This window comes from Manihot esculenta, chromosome 5 (assembly GCF_001659605.2).
Source record: "Manihot esculenta cultivar AM560-2 chromosome 5, M.esculenta_v8, whole genome shotgun sequence".
Taxonomy (NCBI): Eukaryota; Viridiplantae; Streptophyta; class Magnoliopsida; order Malpighiales; family Euphorbiaceae; genus Manihot; species Manihot esculenta.
In genome coordinates this window covers 33,179,464-33,197,485 of record NC_035165.2, presented here as the reverse complement: position 1 = coordinate 33,197,485, position 18,022 = coordinate 33,179,464, and the positions used below count along the sequence as shown (strand labels likewise).

The window sequence follows — 18,022 nt, the reverse complement described above, 5'->3', positions numbered from 1 at the left end:
TTAATTAACTTTTTAAATTTTTAAAAAATTTATTAACGAGTCCTTATATATCAATAATATTTTAATTTTCATTTAGAAATTAGAATTTATTTTTTAAAATATTAATTTTTCAAATGTAAAGTATTAATAAAAATATATTTTATATTAAATTATTAGTTAAAATATATATTTAAATGCCGTGATAATAATTAAATTAAAAATAAGGTTGATAAATTTTAATAAAATTAGAAATAAATTAAAATATTAATAATTTTAGATTTAAATAGATTAATTTTGGCAGGTGTCTCTACACCTCTCTCTAATTGAAAATAAGCTCATTAGAATGCACAAACCTTAGCCCTTCCGCAACCGGAAAGCCAATATATTTACTTCCCCAAAACTTTTTTCAATTGTTTTTCTTTAATGGTTTCTCTTTCCTATCTAATTTTCTAATTAGAATTAGTTGGAAATTAAGTTAGTAGAGATGTGAGATTATTTAAATTTTAATACTTTATTTAATTAAATATAAATATTTAGATTTTACTTTATTTTGTTATATTCTATCGTATTTTATATTATAATATTTAAAGAAACTAAAATTTTTAGAATTTTAGCTTTTATTTAAGAATTTATTCATTTCAAATTTAATTTAAATATTTTAAAGTTTGTCAAGTATCCTAATTTTTTTTTTTTAAAATGGAGATCGAAAAAATAGAATATGAGATCTCTCATATTTACTCAGATTCACTTACCAACGGGCTTTATTATCAGATTAAATTTGTGAGTGCACCTTAATTTTTACTTAAATGTATTTATAATATTTTTATTTTATGCATAACACTTATTTCCAGATATTATATTAAAATTTATAACAAAGAAAAAAGAGAAAAAATAAGGAACTCTTCACCTTTTATTGATGAATTTCTAAAAAAAAAAAAAAACTCAATCAGATTTTGGACAGTAACTTTTTTTAACTCAACACTTGAATAAAGTGCAATCTAAAAGGGAAAAATAAGTGAAGAGATAAATTAGATTCTAGATTTTTCACTTACTTGTAGTGAGAACTAAAAATATAACTAAAACTCAATAAATTGATTAGATTTATTAAGAGGGATTTAACTTTTTAAAAATAGTTGAAGAGAAAATCTCTTAAAAGAGTCGTGTTCTATTCAAAATTTAGAAGAAGATGGGTTCTTGAGGGTGATGGAAGAAACATATTCTTCCAATATCTATTTTAATGTTTTAAAGATTGGTTCTATCAAAACAGGTAACGTTTATTACACTTTTACAAATTGAAAATTTTTATAAATTGAAAGTGATAACTTAATAAAAATAGAAAAAGTAAATAAAGAAAGTAATATAACACAATATCTAATAGTTAAATGAAAGACACTAATATTCTTTTAAATTATGTGGTAACTAATAAAATCTCCAAAATATAAAATACCAAACTATGAGCTGATTTGGTTATGATATGTTTTCAATAATAAATATTTAACTAAGGAATCTTTATAGCTAACTTACAGCGATTCGTCTTTACTCCGATTGATTCTTGTAGGTTCGATTAATATATTCTTGAACTAACTTTTGAATCTTCTTTACTATTAATCTTGTGATAGGGTATTAAAATGCTTTATTCGACTCGACTTGATCTTTATTATTATTATTATTATAGTTGAAGTAAACATTATTTAAAAAAAAAAAAAAAACTCTCATTTATGATTTTAAATCCTCAATTTGCTATTCATAAATCAATTAGAGAAACTATAAAAGTTTTCTATATTTTTGACATTCTCAAACCTTTAAACAAATGTCAAAATCTTTAAACATATTTAAAAATACTTCCAGTAATATCATCTATTACCCTATAATTTTTTTAAAATTAAAAAAAGACAAACTCATAGAAATACTTCTACATTAATTTTTATTTATACTCAAATCTATATTCATCCATCCCATTTTAACAATATTGTACATATTTATTGTTCCTTTTTAAGATCTTTCACATTATAATGTTATAATAAAAAGTAAATTTCATAATGATTATTTCATTCTACAATTACAAGTAATTATATACACATTTCAAATATTTTTACCATTCCTTATCAATTGTACATTACCAAAAAAAATTATATCTTTTCCATTTATAAAAAAATAAAAAACAACTACCCTAAAATGATGTAACTCAACTTGCTGATATAAATTAATTTTACTCTACTCTTTGGTGACTATTATTATCTATTATCTGTGTGTAGAAAAAGTTCATCGTGCTAAACAATGATCAGTACTTTTTAAATGAATAAACTATAATATACATAATTTAGTTTCACATATCAAGCCTTCAACTTCAGATTGAATCGGAAAACAAATAGGCAAAGTCGGACTAGCATTTCAATTCGGATAGGGCACAACTCATGGCCATCCAACTTGGTTGTACAGCAACACCCCTCAAGTATCGGGACAACAAGGAGACAATAAGCAATGATCAAATGTCCAGGATGACCGAGATGGATGAACTTGAACTCTGTATGTCGTCTAGCTTGAAGACGAGGAGAATTGAGATGCCCCTGGTCGGCATGATCGATGCTTGTCCATCTGACTATCGAGAGGACGACTGATCAAGCACCACTAGTCGGACCACTAATGGTTTCGCTGGTCGGAGCATCGAAAGGTCGGCATGATTAGAGCATTGAGAGGTTTGCATGGTCAAGCCTGTAGGTCGGACAATCAAGAGCTCGACAAGTCGGTTGGGTTACCAGGTCGGCAAGCCTTCATCCTCGGATTGAATAGGCCAGCTTTAGCACCAGGACACTTGATAGGAGCATCGAGGGATATGCATGGTCAAGCCCGTAGGTCGGACAATTAAAAGCTCGACAGGTTGGTTGGATTACTGGATCAGCAAGCCTTCAACCTCGGATTGAATAGGCCAGCTCTAGCACCAGGGCGTCAAGCGTTCAAAATTGGATTGTATAGGCCAACTATGCTACCCAATTGGCAGATCTTAAGAGAGGGCTGAATAAGTTGTCAACCTGCTGATTCCTCAAGCTTCATATTAGCAAGTTGGTGCGTAATAGGATTTTCCTCTGTTTTTCTCTCCTGCAGAGCCCAGAGAAACGATAACAAGAAGCAATCTTGGTCGTCTATTTTCATCATCCTTCTTGAATCGCTCCAACCCTAAAGTAGCAACTGTATACATTGGATCGACGACTATGAGTCAACCTTTTTGCAACTTTATGAGTCGATTCATAAGCTCATCGGGTCAACAACAGCAACAACAGTCTGAAGGCAGACTGAAAAAGAAAGAAAAATTAGAAGACGCAATCAAATAGAATCCTGAAATCAAAATTGAAGAAGAAGAAGAGGAGGATGGATTTCATGTGAATAAGGAGACTGGGGAGATCGGAGGGCCCAGAGAACCCAAGCCAACACGATACGGTGATTGGGAGCATAACGGTTGCTGCTCTGATTTTTGAGAACCCGCACTCATCTGAGGTCGTGCACGTCACACTTTGAATAATCATGCCAATTGACATTGAAGTAAGGTACAAATAAAATTGTCACCTGTTTGTTACTTGTCATTAGCATAAATTATGCTCCAGGCACTTTTTTTACTTTAGAATTTCGAGACTGCCTTTAGTTAGAAACAAGGCCTTAATCACTTATTTTAAATACCCATAGTATATATATGTTCCAGTCATCTAATTGCATCTTGCTGTGTATGCTCATTATTTTGCTTTAGAATTTTGAGACGGTTAGTTACTGCAATTGTTTTTTATTAATTATCGTTGAATACAAAAAATTTCATAGATTATTAAAAGATATACTTTGTATGTAAATAATAACGCTAAATTTAATTAAAGTATACTTATCTTAGTTTAGATATCTTGACAATTGCTTACATAACATTAAAATTTAAGTATTTTCATGAAAATTTTATTATTAATTAATATTAGTACATACATTCCTAAGAGAAAGATCATATATTTTATAGATTGAAAAATCTTGGAGAAATTTACACATGTAAAATATTATTTATTGAATCTCTAAATTGTATGAGTTAATATTGTTAGTCAAAGCTAATATTTACATTCATCTAAAATATGAAACTAAGTGTCATGTGTGACATATTATTTATTGATGAATATTATTGAATTAACAATGAGCATTCTCATTATATACGCTCTGTGCAAGGTCTTATTTTGTAGAAAAAAACTCAAACGAAAGAGCAAGGCCAATGAGTTTGGAAGCGATAGTAAGGCCAATTAGTCTGAATCCCGAACAAAGCCAATGAGCCTAGAAGCGACAATAAAGCTAATGAACCTGAATCCCGAGCAAAGCCAATGAGCTTAAAAGTGACAGTAAGACCAATTAGCCTGAATCCTGAGCAAGGCTAATGAGACTGGAAGCGACAGTAAGACCAATGAGCCTGAATCCCGAATAAGACCGATGAGCTTGAAAGCGACAGTAAGGCCAATGAGCCTGAATCCCGAGCAAGGCCGATGAGCCTGAAAGCGACAGTAAGGCCAATGAGTCTGGAAGCGATAGTAAGGCTAATGAACCTAAATCCATAATAAAGCTAATAAGCCTAGAAGCGACAGTAAGAGAGAAGTCTCAAAAAAGAAGACCACAAAAGTTAGGTAAAAAATAAATAAATAAATAAAAAGAGACTCCAAAGTCAAATATTTCAAAGGAAAGACTATCAAAATAAGCCTTTTAGAAACAAATGCAGAATTAGTTCATATTATATCGGTAAAATCATTCATTGAAAATTTTTTCACTTTTATAAGTATAGAATATACTCTCATAGTCCGATCTACGTTCAGTCATCTGACTCAACTGATCGCACTAGGGAGCGGGAACATTTGATAATATATAAAAAATTATAAATTTATTTTAATTAAAGAGTGGACTCCACTTAAGAATATGTTAAGATATATTCTCACGGATCTCAAAAAAGGAATAGGTTAAAAAAGAAAGGGAATCTTCTCCCAATGGATCTTCTTCTTCCTTCTTCTTCCTCTGCTCCATTTTTATTTTTTCTTTGCAACTCTTATCTATCCATACTACTCTAATTCATGAATCTGATTTGAACGTTAGAGGGTCTCCACCGAAAGCATTTTCGGTAGACCCCTTGATTATCTTTCTTCATTTTGCAGATTTTTTTTTTCAAATTGAGTATTGAAGGACTCATACCATGGAATAAAAAGAAGAAAATCAAATCTATCAAATAGAGCACAAGAAAAATCAAATCTGTTACAGGGATTCAGATAGGGAGGCAAGAAGAAAAAAAATTTATCAATAATAATAATAATAATAATAATAAAGTCCATAAGATGTCACACATCATGAATATCGTACATCGAAATGACTTCTGCCTTCACCGGAATGATTGAATTCATAGGCCAATAATTTTATTTTTATAAAATAATTAGACACAAGGTTAAACTGAAATTTTTGTTTTTATCATCTTATAAATTTCTATGCTTTATACCATGTATTCTGGTGAATTCATATGAACATACAAATATAATATATCTCATGATTCTTTATTTTATATATAAATTTGTAAAATATATTAATTTATTAGTTTTTATTGTTATAAATATTTAATATGGTTTAGTGTCCGTAATTAAACTCTTAATAAAACTTTCTAAATTAAACAAGAGTATCTATAAACTATAGGGCACAAAATGTCAAAAATTATATAATTTAAAAGTAGATATTAAATGTCAATCCTGTAGGATACTGTTATATTTTAATTCTAAATTAATTAGAGAAGTGTTAATTTATCTATAACTGTTTGACACATAATTTATTTATAAATATAATATTAAAAGTTGTATTTATTGGTAAAATGTAATAATAAATATAAAATGGAGAAGGGAATAATGATATTGTTAAAAATTATATTTAAACTTTTAAATTTTAAAATATATATTAAGTTTGTTATTTAAATTAATTTTATAGAGTTAATTAAAAAACCTTTTAGATATACATAAATTCAAAATATTATTTCTTTATAATACAAATTATTGCATTTAAATATTAGATAATTTTAAAAAGAGTATAAAATAACAAATTTATATTTTAAAGTAAATATTAAAATAAAATTTTCAAATTTAATTAATGAATTTTAAATATTTATTAAAATAATAAAGTGAAAAATAATACATTTTTAAGGTAAAATAAATATTTTTAGATGAATTTATAATTCAATAATTATTTTATTTTAAAAATAATCTTAATTTTGATAAGGTATATTTAGTAGGAGGTTGGATTGAAAATAAATATATTGCATAAATCAATTATAAAATTTTTAACATGAAAAAGAGATTTTTTTTTCCATTATTTGAATAATTTATTATACTTTTAAAAAGTTTATATTAATTTGATTTGATATTATTAAAAATATATTTTTTTAATAATAATTTTTTAAGAATAATACTTAAAATTTTTAAAATAAAGGACATGCACGTCCCTTTAAAAAATCATTTAAAATAAAAGTCTTATTTTCTTTATTCTTTACGGCTTTCATTTTTCATAATATGATAATTTAAAATTTTCTCATCTTTATCAAACTTAGTATTAAATTAGTATTTTATTATATAAATTTCTCCTTAGTAGAATGTTTAGAAATTATATATTTATAATTCAATTTATATTAAATTAATATTTTGTTATATAAATTTTACTTTATAATTCAATTTATATTAAATTAGTATGGTATTATATGAATTTCATGAAATTATATTTATTTATTAATAATATAATATTATATAAGATTATTTTAATATAAATTAAAATATAAACTCTAAAATAAATTATAAAATTTAAAATAAAAAATTAATAAAATATAAATAGGTTTCGCTAACTAATAATATATTGAAAAAACTAAAATTTTAACATTTTTTTTAAATTAAATAAATGATAATTATAGAAGGCAAAGGAAAAACAAGCAAGTGAGAAAGCGCCATGTAACCTCATTCGTGGCAAAGAGTCACCGCCATAAGGCACCTCAAGTATCTCACAGATTCTCTTTTTGCCTTTCACAAGTTAAATAAACTCACAAAACTCTCTACATCCGCTACCCCAATTCAATTTCAGCTCCCAACTAAGGCCTGCCTTCGAACCCTAATCCACAGGTAATCAAATTTGAATCCCATGTCCTCCTTTTAAAATTTTTTTTTGGTTGATCATAATTCTGTACAGATTTATATTTGAGGTTTACGTTTATGATTGTTGATTTGGGTGTTTATATTCTTTGTTTTGCATGCCCTGGATTCTTTTTTTTTTTAATATTTTTTCGCCCAATCTTTAAGGTATATGATAACATCCGGGATTATGCTTAAGAGCCTTGTGTGTTCCAAGAAGGAATTTATTTATATTGATGAATAGTAATTGGATTTTTTGTATGTATATATAAAATATTAACTATGTCATTGAAGTGATTGTGTTAATATTTTATTGACTTCCCAGTATAGATCACCAAGTTGTCTGCTTTTGTCAGTATTTCTTTTTTTTTTTTCTACTTTTTATTCTTTTTCCCTTCTTTTGACATATGTGATTATTAGCTCTCTGTTTGGTTGCTGTGAAAATTAAGGAATTTTTTTGAGGTTTTTGTTTTCCGAGATTTTGGTATCTCATGGCCAAAATTCTAAATTGGATCAAATGCTTCCACCTAAAGCTTTGACTTAGAACCCAATGCTCAGATGTGGTGATATTTCTATTTTATTATAGTCAACCAATGAATATTAGAACATTTTGAGAAACATACATGCTGATTTGCTTTATTTCTGTCTTCGTGATTTATAATACGTTTACCCTTTGGTAGAACTGAATTACAGAATTTCAGTCCAGGATGCAGCTCATCCTATCAAAATTCGTTTATGTTTTGGGTTCTTTAATCTAGTTAGGTGACATGCTATTAATATCTTTCATGTTATTATTATCTTTCATGTGTTTGAAAAAAAAAAAGTGTTTGACATTACAGAGAATTTCTAATGGCTTCAAAGCGGATTAACAAGGAACTGAAGGACCTGCAGCGTGATCCTCCAGCTTCATGCAGTGCTGGTTCGTTTCTTTATTACAACTATATTCTTGCTGAGTAGAGTTATCAGTCTTGTATTAGCATAGCTCAGATAGAATGGGTATTAACTATTTATGTATGTTTGTGTGTAATTCATTTTTTGTGATTGTATTTTGATAAATGATAAAATCAATTGTGTGTTTGTTACACTATATTAGACTATTGGCTTTAACTCAGTAAAGCCGTTGATGCCTTCATTTCAATTGTACATGGCTTATGTGAGAAACAGTTGAATATGAAGGACACGGATAATGTTGATAAGGGAGCCCTTGATTAGATATATGATTAGTTCTTTGAGCACCCATTGTCAGCTGATCATCACAAAATTTTTTCCTTATCAACCTAAAAAGAAATTTTCAATTGTTTTCGTCTGTTTTTTTTTCCTTCTTCTAAGGTGAGGCCCTAGAGAGCATAATTGATCTATTCGTAGAACTGTATGGATAAGTGGATTAGTTACTTTAAATTTCATGACTATGAGAATTGGTTTTGTTTGGCATTTTCATTTCTAATAGTAATGCCTTGTTGATGAGTCCAATTATGTTTTACCAAAGTGTGTTATTTTAGCTTGATTTGTCACTTTACAAGTGTGCACGCATACAGGACCGGTTGCGGATGACATGTTCCACTGGCAAGCAACAATCTTGGGTCCAGCTGACAGCCCATTTGCTGGTGGTGTGTTTCTTGTATCAATTCACTTTCCTCCAGATTATCCATTCAAACCGCCCAAGGTAACAAATATACTCTTTTTATCTTGCGATTCAAATTTCTTGACTTTCATACCCTCCAAAAAAAAGAAAAACTAAAAACTAAAAAAATTGCATAAATAAGCTGTTCTGTTCTTTCTGAATGCTTGGGCTTTAGATCTTCTGTCCTTCTGCTAATTAAAGGTTGAATGATTGCCTGCGGCATTATTGTTGTTACTTGAATACTTTTTGCCTAAGTACATACTTGTTCACCTGTAGTATTTTGGATTAAGCTGTTGAAAACTTGAACTAATTTTTGCTAGGCCTGATTTTGCAAGTACCTAGTTATGCTGTATGGGGAGGCATATAACTTCTAACTTGCTCGTTGCATCTCTCTTGTAGTCTTGTTTTCCTTCTAACTTTAGAGACGATCTGCATAGGTTTCCTTCCGTACAAAGGTTTTCCATCCCAACATCAACAGTAATGGAAGCATTTGCCTTGACATTCTCAAAGAGCAATGGAGCCCTGCTCTTACTATATCCAAGGTATTATTACTTTCCCTTCAAGGTTCCCCTTTTTTTTTAAAAAAAAAAAACATTTTATGGTATGACTTATTTATTTTACTCCTTTTAACCACTTCACACGGACGCCAATTGTTTTATTTCATAATTTTATTATGCTGATGTTAGATATGTATTGAAGTTCTAATGTGTTATATGAATTCTTTCTTATAGGTTCTTTTGTCAATTTGCTCACTCCTGACTGATCCAAACCCAGATGATCCATTGGTGCCTGAGATTGCTCACATGTATAAGACGGACAGAGCCAAGTATGAGACTACTGCTCGATCCTGGACCCAGAAATATGCAATGGGCTAGGACTCCACACCTGCCTCGTATGAGCGTAACAACATGCTTTGTCCTATTAGTAAATAATATAAACTTCTGGATCAAGTTTGTCTTTGTTTTTGAATGTGATATTGGAGCCTTTATGAGACTTTTAAATTAAAATAGTGGAATATTTATGTGAATCCTTGTGCTGCTTTCTTTTTCATTGGTTTAATGGAATCATATTTTTGCATAGTAATATTAAGTATATAAAGAATAGGATGTTCATGCTCCAAGTCATAGACTACTAATGGTAAATGCTGGTTTGTTTTGTGATTTGAAATCATCATCTGTTGAAATATTTATTGTTTTTCTTTTTCCTTCCCCAACCTTTTCTATGGAGACGACCTTAATTTGGAGAATTAATTGGCATTTATTTCAAAATTTTTTGATAAGAAAAAAAAGAAAAGAAAAATCAACAATGTCAAAAAACAATATAAGGGAAAAAAATAGTGAAAATATAAGGAAAAAAAAAGATGAAAAAGAAGAAAAAAAAATCAACGATGTCAAAAGGAAATAGAGAAAACATGAGGAAGATGAGGAAAGATAGGAATTTTACGTTAAGATGAGGAAATTTTTGAAAAAAATTATTATCTTTCACATCTAATTCTTTGACCAAACAGTTTAAAATGGATGGAAGGATTACGAATTTGGACGGTTTAAAATGGATGGAAGGATTACGAATTTGGACGGATGAAAAAATGAAAAACTAAAATAGAGGGATAGAAGTGTTAATTACGTTAAATTTTAGGAACTAAAAAGTAATTTTTTATTTTTATTTTTTTTAAAATATTTATATTATATTATTAAAATGATATAATATTATTAATTAATGGGTGGGTTCAGTTTTATTTTTTAATTAAAATTAAATGAAATTAAAATAATTAATTTTATTTTAAAATTAACCTGGATTTCTAAATTAATTGGATATTTCTATTTGGAAATTGGATTCGGGCGATTAAGCGTAAATTCGGGTATTGAGCCTTGAAACTTGACAGAATGTAAATGGGGTTTAGGGTTTTGAATGGGCCCTTGTGAAACAAGCGTCACCATGGACTTTGAGTTGGATGCTAACAGTGCTTGAAATCTTTGCTGTCAAAATTGTTAAAGAATAATAATGATAGGAATATTTGTTAAATTTATAATTTTAATAATTCTTTTGGTTTCAATATATAAAGAATATTTTTTTTGAACTTTTAGGAATGGAAAAGAAAAATATTATAATAATCTTCCATTATTATATCTTAAGAGTTCTCAAGTGATGGAAACATTAGGCAAAGATTTGAAGTTTATTTTAGGTGCTAATCATAAGCTTAGTAGATGTCTGTTTAGTTCTGGAATCAGCAAAAGACACAAAAGAATCCTAAGAAGAAATCTAAAGGGGCAATTGAGCCTATGCATTCAAATTTGAGTGAACAAAAACCTAAAAGTGTAGGGCCCAACACTTCTCTTATTAATGAATTATTGATAGCAAGAGAGGGAGGGGGCAGAAAGAACATGCAATGACACATCCCTATTACATATAGTTGTTGCTAAAAATTTGGAGTGTTTTGTTTGTAAGTTAGGAAACCCATTTTTGTAATGCCATTCTCTTTGCTATCAAACAACCACAAAAATACTTATATTCTAGGGCTACAGCTGCTGATATTGACTTCAGAGACAAGGGACACTGCCCTACAATATCTTCTCATTCATAATCCATTTATATTTTTCTTCTTTTCTTTTTATATAGTTATAGTAACATTACATGTTTTTATAATAATCTCTGAAATTTTATAAAAAATTATAATTTATTTTAATAAAAAATAATTTAATTTTTAAATTTTTATTGTATTAACTAAATACCCTTTTTGTTAATAAAAATATTCATTCTGCTAAGATTTATTATTATAATTATTTTAATTTTAACAATTTGTAATAGTTTAATTCTTATAATTTTACTATTTTTAATAATTTAGTTTTTCTATTTGAGTTTAATTTTATAATTTATAATTAATTAATAATAAATTTAACTGAATAATTATTTGTTAACAAAATAAAAATTTAAAGATTAAATTATCAAAAAAATAGACCAAGCAATGGATTTTGCTGAATATATTTTTTAATATTTTATGAGCGTTTCAATATATTTTTTAAAATTAAAAAATTAATTAAAAAATTTTTTATTTTATAGAAAGTAAATAATAAATATTTTAATTTAAATATGAACAGGTCTAATTTTATTTTGGTTTTGATTCTAAACCATTGCGGGTTTCACATAAATTTTAGCATAATAATATTTAAATATTTTTAAAGTTATGAAATTTTAAATTAATCTTAATTAAAATAAATAGAATTACACTAATTTCCGTTTGTTTTACATAATATATTAAAAAAACAATTTTTTTTACTTTCTAAAATTTGAGGCACTAAAAAAATTATAAATGAAGAATATTTTTTAATTAAAAAGAGTTTAAGGAAGATCATTTAATATTTTTAAAAGTGTACATCATTTTTCTAGACTTCAAAAATTTTACTTACACCACTAAATTTTTTTATAAATTTTTAGTTGTTCATGAAAAATAATTTATATATAAAAAATATTTTTATAAAAAATATTGTTGATAAATAAAAAAATATTTTTTATAAATAATTTATTTTTTGTTATTTTAATTTAAAAAATAAAGTATATTAACTAATTTATATATAAATGTATTAATAAAATTTTTAAAATATAAAAAATAAAATAATTTCATTCTTTATTCTTCTTAAACTAATTTAATTTTTTATTAAAAAAATATTTTTTATATATAAAATTTTTTAAGTGTTTCAAACACTATAAAATATAAAAAATATTTTTGTAAAATAAATAGAATTTTAATTTTATAATTAAATAGTAAATATAAGTTATTAATATATGCACGTTTTTGTTTTTAAAATTTAATATTTTAGTTCATTTATTTGAAATTTATTTCTTTAATATTTAAAAATATCATTTTATTTTAATAAAATTAAAATATAGAAACTTAAACTATTTATTTTTAAAAATCACAAATATAAATATTAATTTTAATATAATTTAATGATGAAAAGGTAACATAGTTTTATTAGTATTTTGATCATCTTTAAATATTTATTTATTCTTAGATATTTTTCAAATTCCGCAACACATGACGTGGATAGTGAATGCATGAAAAAAAAAAAAAAAAGGAAAGAAGAGGAAAAGCAACTAGGTAACTTGCAGTGTACTGTAGTGGAAGTGTAGAGCAGCGTAGACTATGAAATCAAATATGAAAGAAGCAGCTAACTTTAATTCCATGTACTGTGCAGAGCCCCAAAAGCACATGGCAGAAGAAGTAAGGGATGAATCAGACTCAGAGATTCACGGGCCTTTTCATCCGATAAAATAATCAATTCATAAGCAAATTTTTTTTTCTTTTTTTCAATTCAAGATCTCTCTGATCGCGGCGTAGGAATGAGAAATGTTTACGGGAGACGCCGACACTCCTTGAGACAAATATGTCGCTGCTGACCGCTGCAAAATAATCCAAACAGAGACGAGGATGGTGTCGGTTTCTCATGTCTCTGTCTTTTCGATTGTGACTACTCTCTCTCTCTCTCTTTCTATTTGCTTTTTTGCTTATTCCTTTTGTAATCCCTCACTCTTCTATAATTTCATGGGAAATTTACCATTGAGCCGATTTAATATAAATATATTCAAATCTCTCAATTTTTAAAATATATTAAAATATTTTTAAAATTTAAAAATAAATTTTAAAAATATTTTAATATAATTTTTTTAAAATTAAATAAATAATTAATGAGTTTTCCCAAAATTAAATAATAATTTTTTTAATTTTAAGTATTTTGAAATTATATATTTATATACATACATATATACTAATAAAGCAAGGAAAAAATAAGAAAAAAATAGATATATTTATTTCACTTATGTAATAATAGAATTTAACATTTTAAAAGTATTCCAATTAAAAAAAAATTCTTAAAAACTTATTTTATTGAACACTTTTGACAAAATTTCATAAAAATCATAAAAAATGGATGAATAAGAATTATTTATATTAAAAAATTAGCATTTTTAAATTTTACCTTAATTAATTTAGAAAGGTTGATTATAAATTTGCTTAAACTAAAAGTAATAGAAGCTGTATCACTCGTTTGATATAAATTATTTTACAATAAAAAGAATTTAATAAATTTTTATAAAATAAAAAAAAATTATTTATTATAACATAATAATTTTTTAAATTAAAAAACTTGAATTCATCTATTTCAAATAAAAAAATTGTTTGAATTTCAAACGAGGATAAATATTATCTAAACTCTTATACATCCAATAACAAGAGGATGTGTAGAATAAGCCATAAACTTTAATTATTGCAAATGCCTCATAAGAAAATATATATTCTAAACCTTTCTTTTTGTTATTGTTTCAAACCAAAAATTTAAATTTTAGTATAATTAACTAAAATTCTAAAAGCAGTTAAATATTTTATTTAATATTCTTTTGTCAATTAAATATTTTTTTATTTTTCAACTTATTTATAATTATAATTGAAAATTTAAAATTAATTTATATTGAATTTTATTTTTATAATACATAAATTAGACTTTAGTTTTTAAATTTTCATTATGCCCTGTGTACTCGGTGGATATAAAATTTTTGGTCTCAAGCCATGAGATTTTTCATGAACAGGTGTCTCCTTTGCAATCATACTAAAATCATCCTCCAAACTCTACGTCAAATGACAAAAGTCCCAAAACTATACATTGTCTCTAATTTTACGGGTATTGTTAGCGCAGCATTTGTTTAATTTAACATTGAATTGAATAAATTAAAATTTAAAATTTTAATATTTATAAAAATTAAACTGAATTGATTTTAAATACAAATTTATTTGAATTTAATCAATTTAATTCAATTCAATTTGATCAATTTAATTTTTAATAAAATTTTTATTTTTTATATTTTATTTTTAATATTTTAAAATTTCATTAAAATAATTCAATTCTTATTATAGTCTAATGCCTTTATATTATCAAAAATAATATAATATCATCATTTGTTGGTGTAATTTAATTTTATTAATTTTTTAATAAAACTTAAAGTGAATTAAAATTTTTAAAAATAAAAATCAATTTGTTGGTGTAATTTAATTTTATTAATTTTTTTAATAAAACTTAAAGTGAATTAAAATTTTTAAAAATAAAAATCAAATTAAATTAAAAAGAGTAAATTATTTAACTAAAATTTTAAATTAATTCAATTTCATTAATTTTTTTTTAATTTAATCTGATTACGGGTAACTCTAGATTCAATATGTCCCTCCACTAAATACAAGTGATGTAATTCTTGGTGCCTATCCTTCCACAACTCCGTGGCCTCCATCATCTCCCTCTCAATCAGATTTTGCATATAATTCAGTCCAATCAATCATTCTCCAACATATTCTCATGCAGTCCAAGTCCCACTAAAATTAAGAAAAATTAAAAAAAGGTTAATAAAAATTTATAAATTGCAGTTTTTATAAAAAAATATTTAAAATTTGATATTTTTATATAAATAATATATATTATTAATTTTAAAATTCCTAGAAAATCTAATAAAAAAATATATTACACCTAGGTCACCAGAATTATCTCATATGCATCAAACTTTAAGGATTAAGCCTACCATTGTTTCAAAAATTTTCCATTAAAATTTTATTTTACAACTTGAAATTTTGTATTAAATTATTAGCCTATCAAAAACAAAAAAATATTTTTAATTATTGATGTATAGCCATTATATGGGAAGCAAATAATAATAATAATAATAATAAGATTTTATAGTATTGGGACCTAATTAATTCTACAATTTAGTGTTTTGCATAGTGGTTTGTATTCTATTATTCTTCCAACATCAATTTGCATGCCCACCGTTCAAAAGTTATAACTTTAATGTACAAGATGTAATATTTTATAAAAAAAAAATTATTTAATTTCTCTTGAAAAATATCATAACATTCGATTTTTAAAAATTTATTAATTCGCATCTCTATTAATTTAAAAATAATTATTTTTATAATTCTAAAACACTTGAAATTTTGTATTAAATTCTTAGCCTAACAAAAACAAAAAAAATAATTTTAATTATTTGGAAGCAACTATGATAATAATAAGATTTTGTAGTATGTTGGGACCTAATAAAAAGACTTTATATGCACAATTTATGTATTTATTTTGTGTTTTTTTTTCAATAAATTATTCATGTCCGTATCATTTTGATATGGAGTAGATGTTATGGTTATTTCTTCATTTTCAAGAAATATAATCTCCTTTATAAATTATATCCTCTAAAATATATTTTCTTTAATTTTCATTAATAATCAGTAAAAACATTATTGCAAAGATATAATAATATAAAATTCTATATACTTCATATGTATGTTTATATCCATTAATAAAAATATATTTTTTAAATAGATATTATATTAAGAACTAAATAGAAAACGTCATTATAGACTAACTTAGTAAACTGATTAGGAGGGTTATTCTACATCTAACTCTCCAAGCAATCCAGCCTACACACTTATTTGTATTTTTTGGTATAAAAATAATAAAAACATATGAAAAATTTTTAAGAGAGATCTAACATCCAAGTTAAAAACATGAAGAGAACGTATGGATTAAAAAAATATCCGCGATCTACTTTAAGAGTTCAATTTTCAGTGACCATCGATGATAAGCATAAATCTACGCAAACACCACCGTTCAAAAGAGAGCCTTGACAATTCTCAAAAAAAATACTAATGCCCAAGGTTGATGTTTCTTGATCAAGAGACATATTACTATTGACCTGGTTTAACCTATTTGTAAATGTTCCCATCACCTTCTAAAAGAAGGAAAGTTATACCCCTGAAAACTTTTAACCCCAAAACTGAAATAACAAAAGTTTTGATGTTTCATTAATTTCTAATAACATTTACAAGTGGCCATTCTCTTAGGAGAAAAAGGAAATCCTCAATTGCAAGTGGCCATTCTCTTATCCCAACTACTATGCCCACAAAAATAAAGTGGTAAGCAACCACTACCAATATATATATATATAAAGCATGCAATGTATGGCATAACTTTGTTGAGACATGAATCTCATTTCTTTAATTATTAATATGGATTATAGCCATGCTTTCTTATGATTTTAATATCTTTAATAACTTGTTTAGTTTATTTGGAATGCAAATTTTGCAATAGGCCTAATTATATAAATTAAAACTCTATTTATTTTTTTTAAATATTTTTTATATTTTTGATATTTTAAAGCACTTAAAAAAATTAATCAATAAAAAATATTTTTCTACTCAGATAAAAATATTTATTTTAAGAAAAAATATTTTTTTTTTCAAAACAAAAACATCTTCTGCATTTTGAAAATTTTACTAACATTTTTATATATAAATTTGTTAATATATATTTTTTCAAATTAAATTTAAACAATAAAAAATAAATTATTTTATGAAAATATATTTTCTATAAAAAATATTTCATAAATAAACTGCGGCTAAATATCCATATTTGTTTGTTGAAAATAATTTGTATTTGAAAAAAAATATTCATAATGACCGAACTCAAGACATTCTGCCCATGGCTAAACCCGCGCTAGGAAAGTTGGGCCTTAGTTCTATTAATGCTCGATGTATGAGTCTACTCCATATGTAAGTTTTGACTTGTTTTGACAAGTTGGATCGGGTGCAGACCTACACGCAGAGTATTGGCCTTGAATAATTCATTGGCCTCGTTGGACAATAAACTTCGTGATGTTTAGAATTATGTTCACATAGTGTCAACAATTAAATGGCAATCTGATAATAAAAAAGAATACAGTACGTCCATATGTACGACCAACGTGACTATAACAGGAAAATATGAATGTAGAGCGATGGTCTCACCTCCATGGAGAACAAAAAAGAGAAATAATAAAAAGATAGGAGAAGAACAAACCAAACTTATCAAAATATATTATAACATCTAATTTTTACTGGATCTCATACATCAAATATTTTTTATGAAAAATATTTTTAAATAAAATTTTTTATTTTTTATTATTTAATTATAATTTAAAACATAAAATATATTAGCAAAATTTATATATAAATATCTTAATAAAATTATGAAAATGTGAAAAACAAGGAAATTGTTTTCTTAAAATATCTTAATTTTTTACTTTAGAAAAATATTTTTTATTAACTAATTTTTTAGTGTTCAAATACTAGAAAATGTGAAAAATATTTTTGTTTATTATAAACAAAGTTTAAATTTTTTTTATATTTTGCCAATTTAATTTAAATGTTTAAATTTTGACATAATTTGTCAAAATTTTATCTATATTTTTAGAAATTGTAAAATAT

At 25.6% G+C, this 18,022-nt stretch overlaps 1 protein-coding gene across 2 annotated transcripts; it reads left to right on the top strand.

The window, feature by feature from the left end:
• The first annotated feature begins 6,964 nt into the window (after positions 1-6,964).
• On the top strand, positions 6,965-9,778 carry LOC110614415 (ubiquitin-conjugating enzyme E2-17 kDa). 2 transcript variants are annotated; one of them, XM_021755940.2, is made up of 5 exons: positions 6,965-7,121; positions 7,970-8,049; positions 8,666-8,793; positions 9,189-9,293; positions 9,483-9,778. In XM_021755940.2, exons 2-5 carry the CDS (start codon positions 7,980-7,982, stop codon positions 9,624-9,626), a joined length of 447 nt encoding a protein of 148 aa, XP_021611632.1. In that variant the 5' UTR covers positions 6,965-7,121; positions 7,970-7,979; the 3' UTR covers positions 9,627-9,778. The 2 variants fall into 2 exon arrangements, with proteins under 2 accessions (XP_021611632.1, XP_021611633.1); XM_021755941.2 differs by having other exon boundaries at positions 6,989-7,121; positions 7,955-8,049.
• The last annotated feature ends 8,244 nt before the right edge of the window (positions 9,779-18,022 follow it).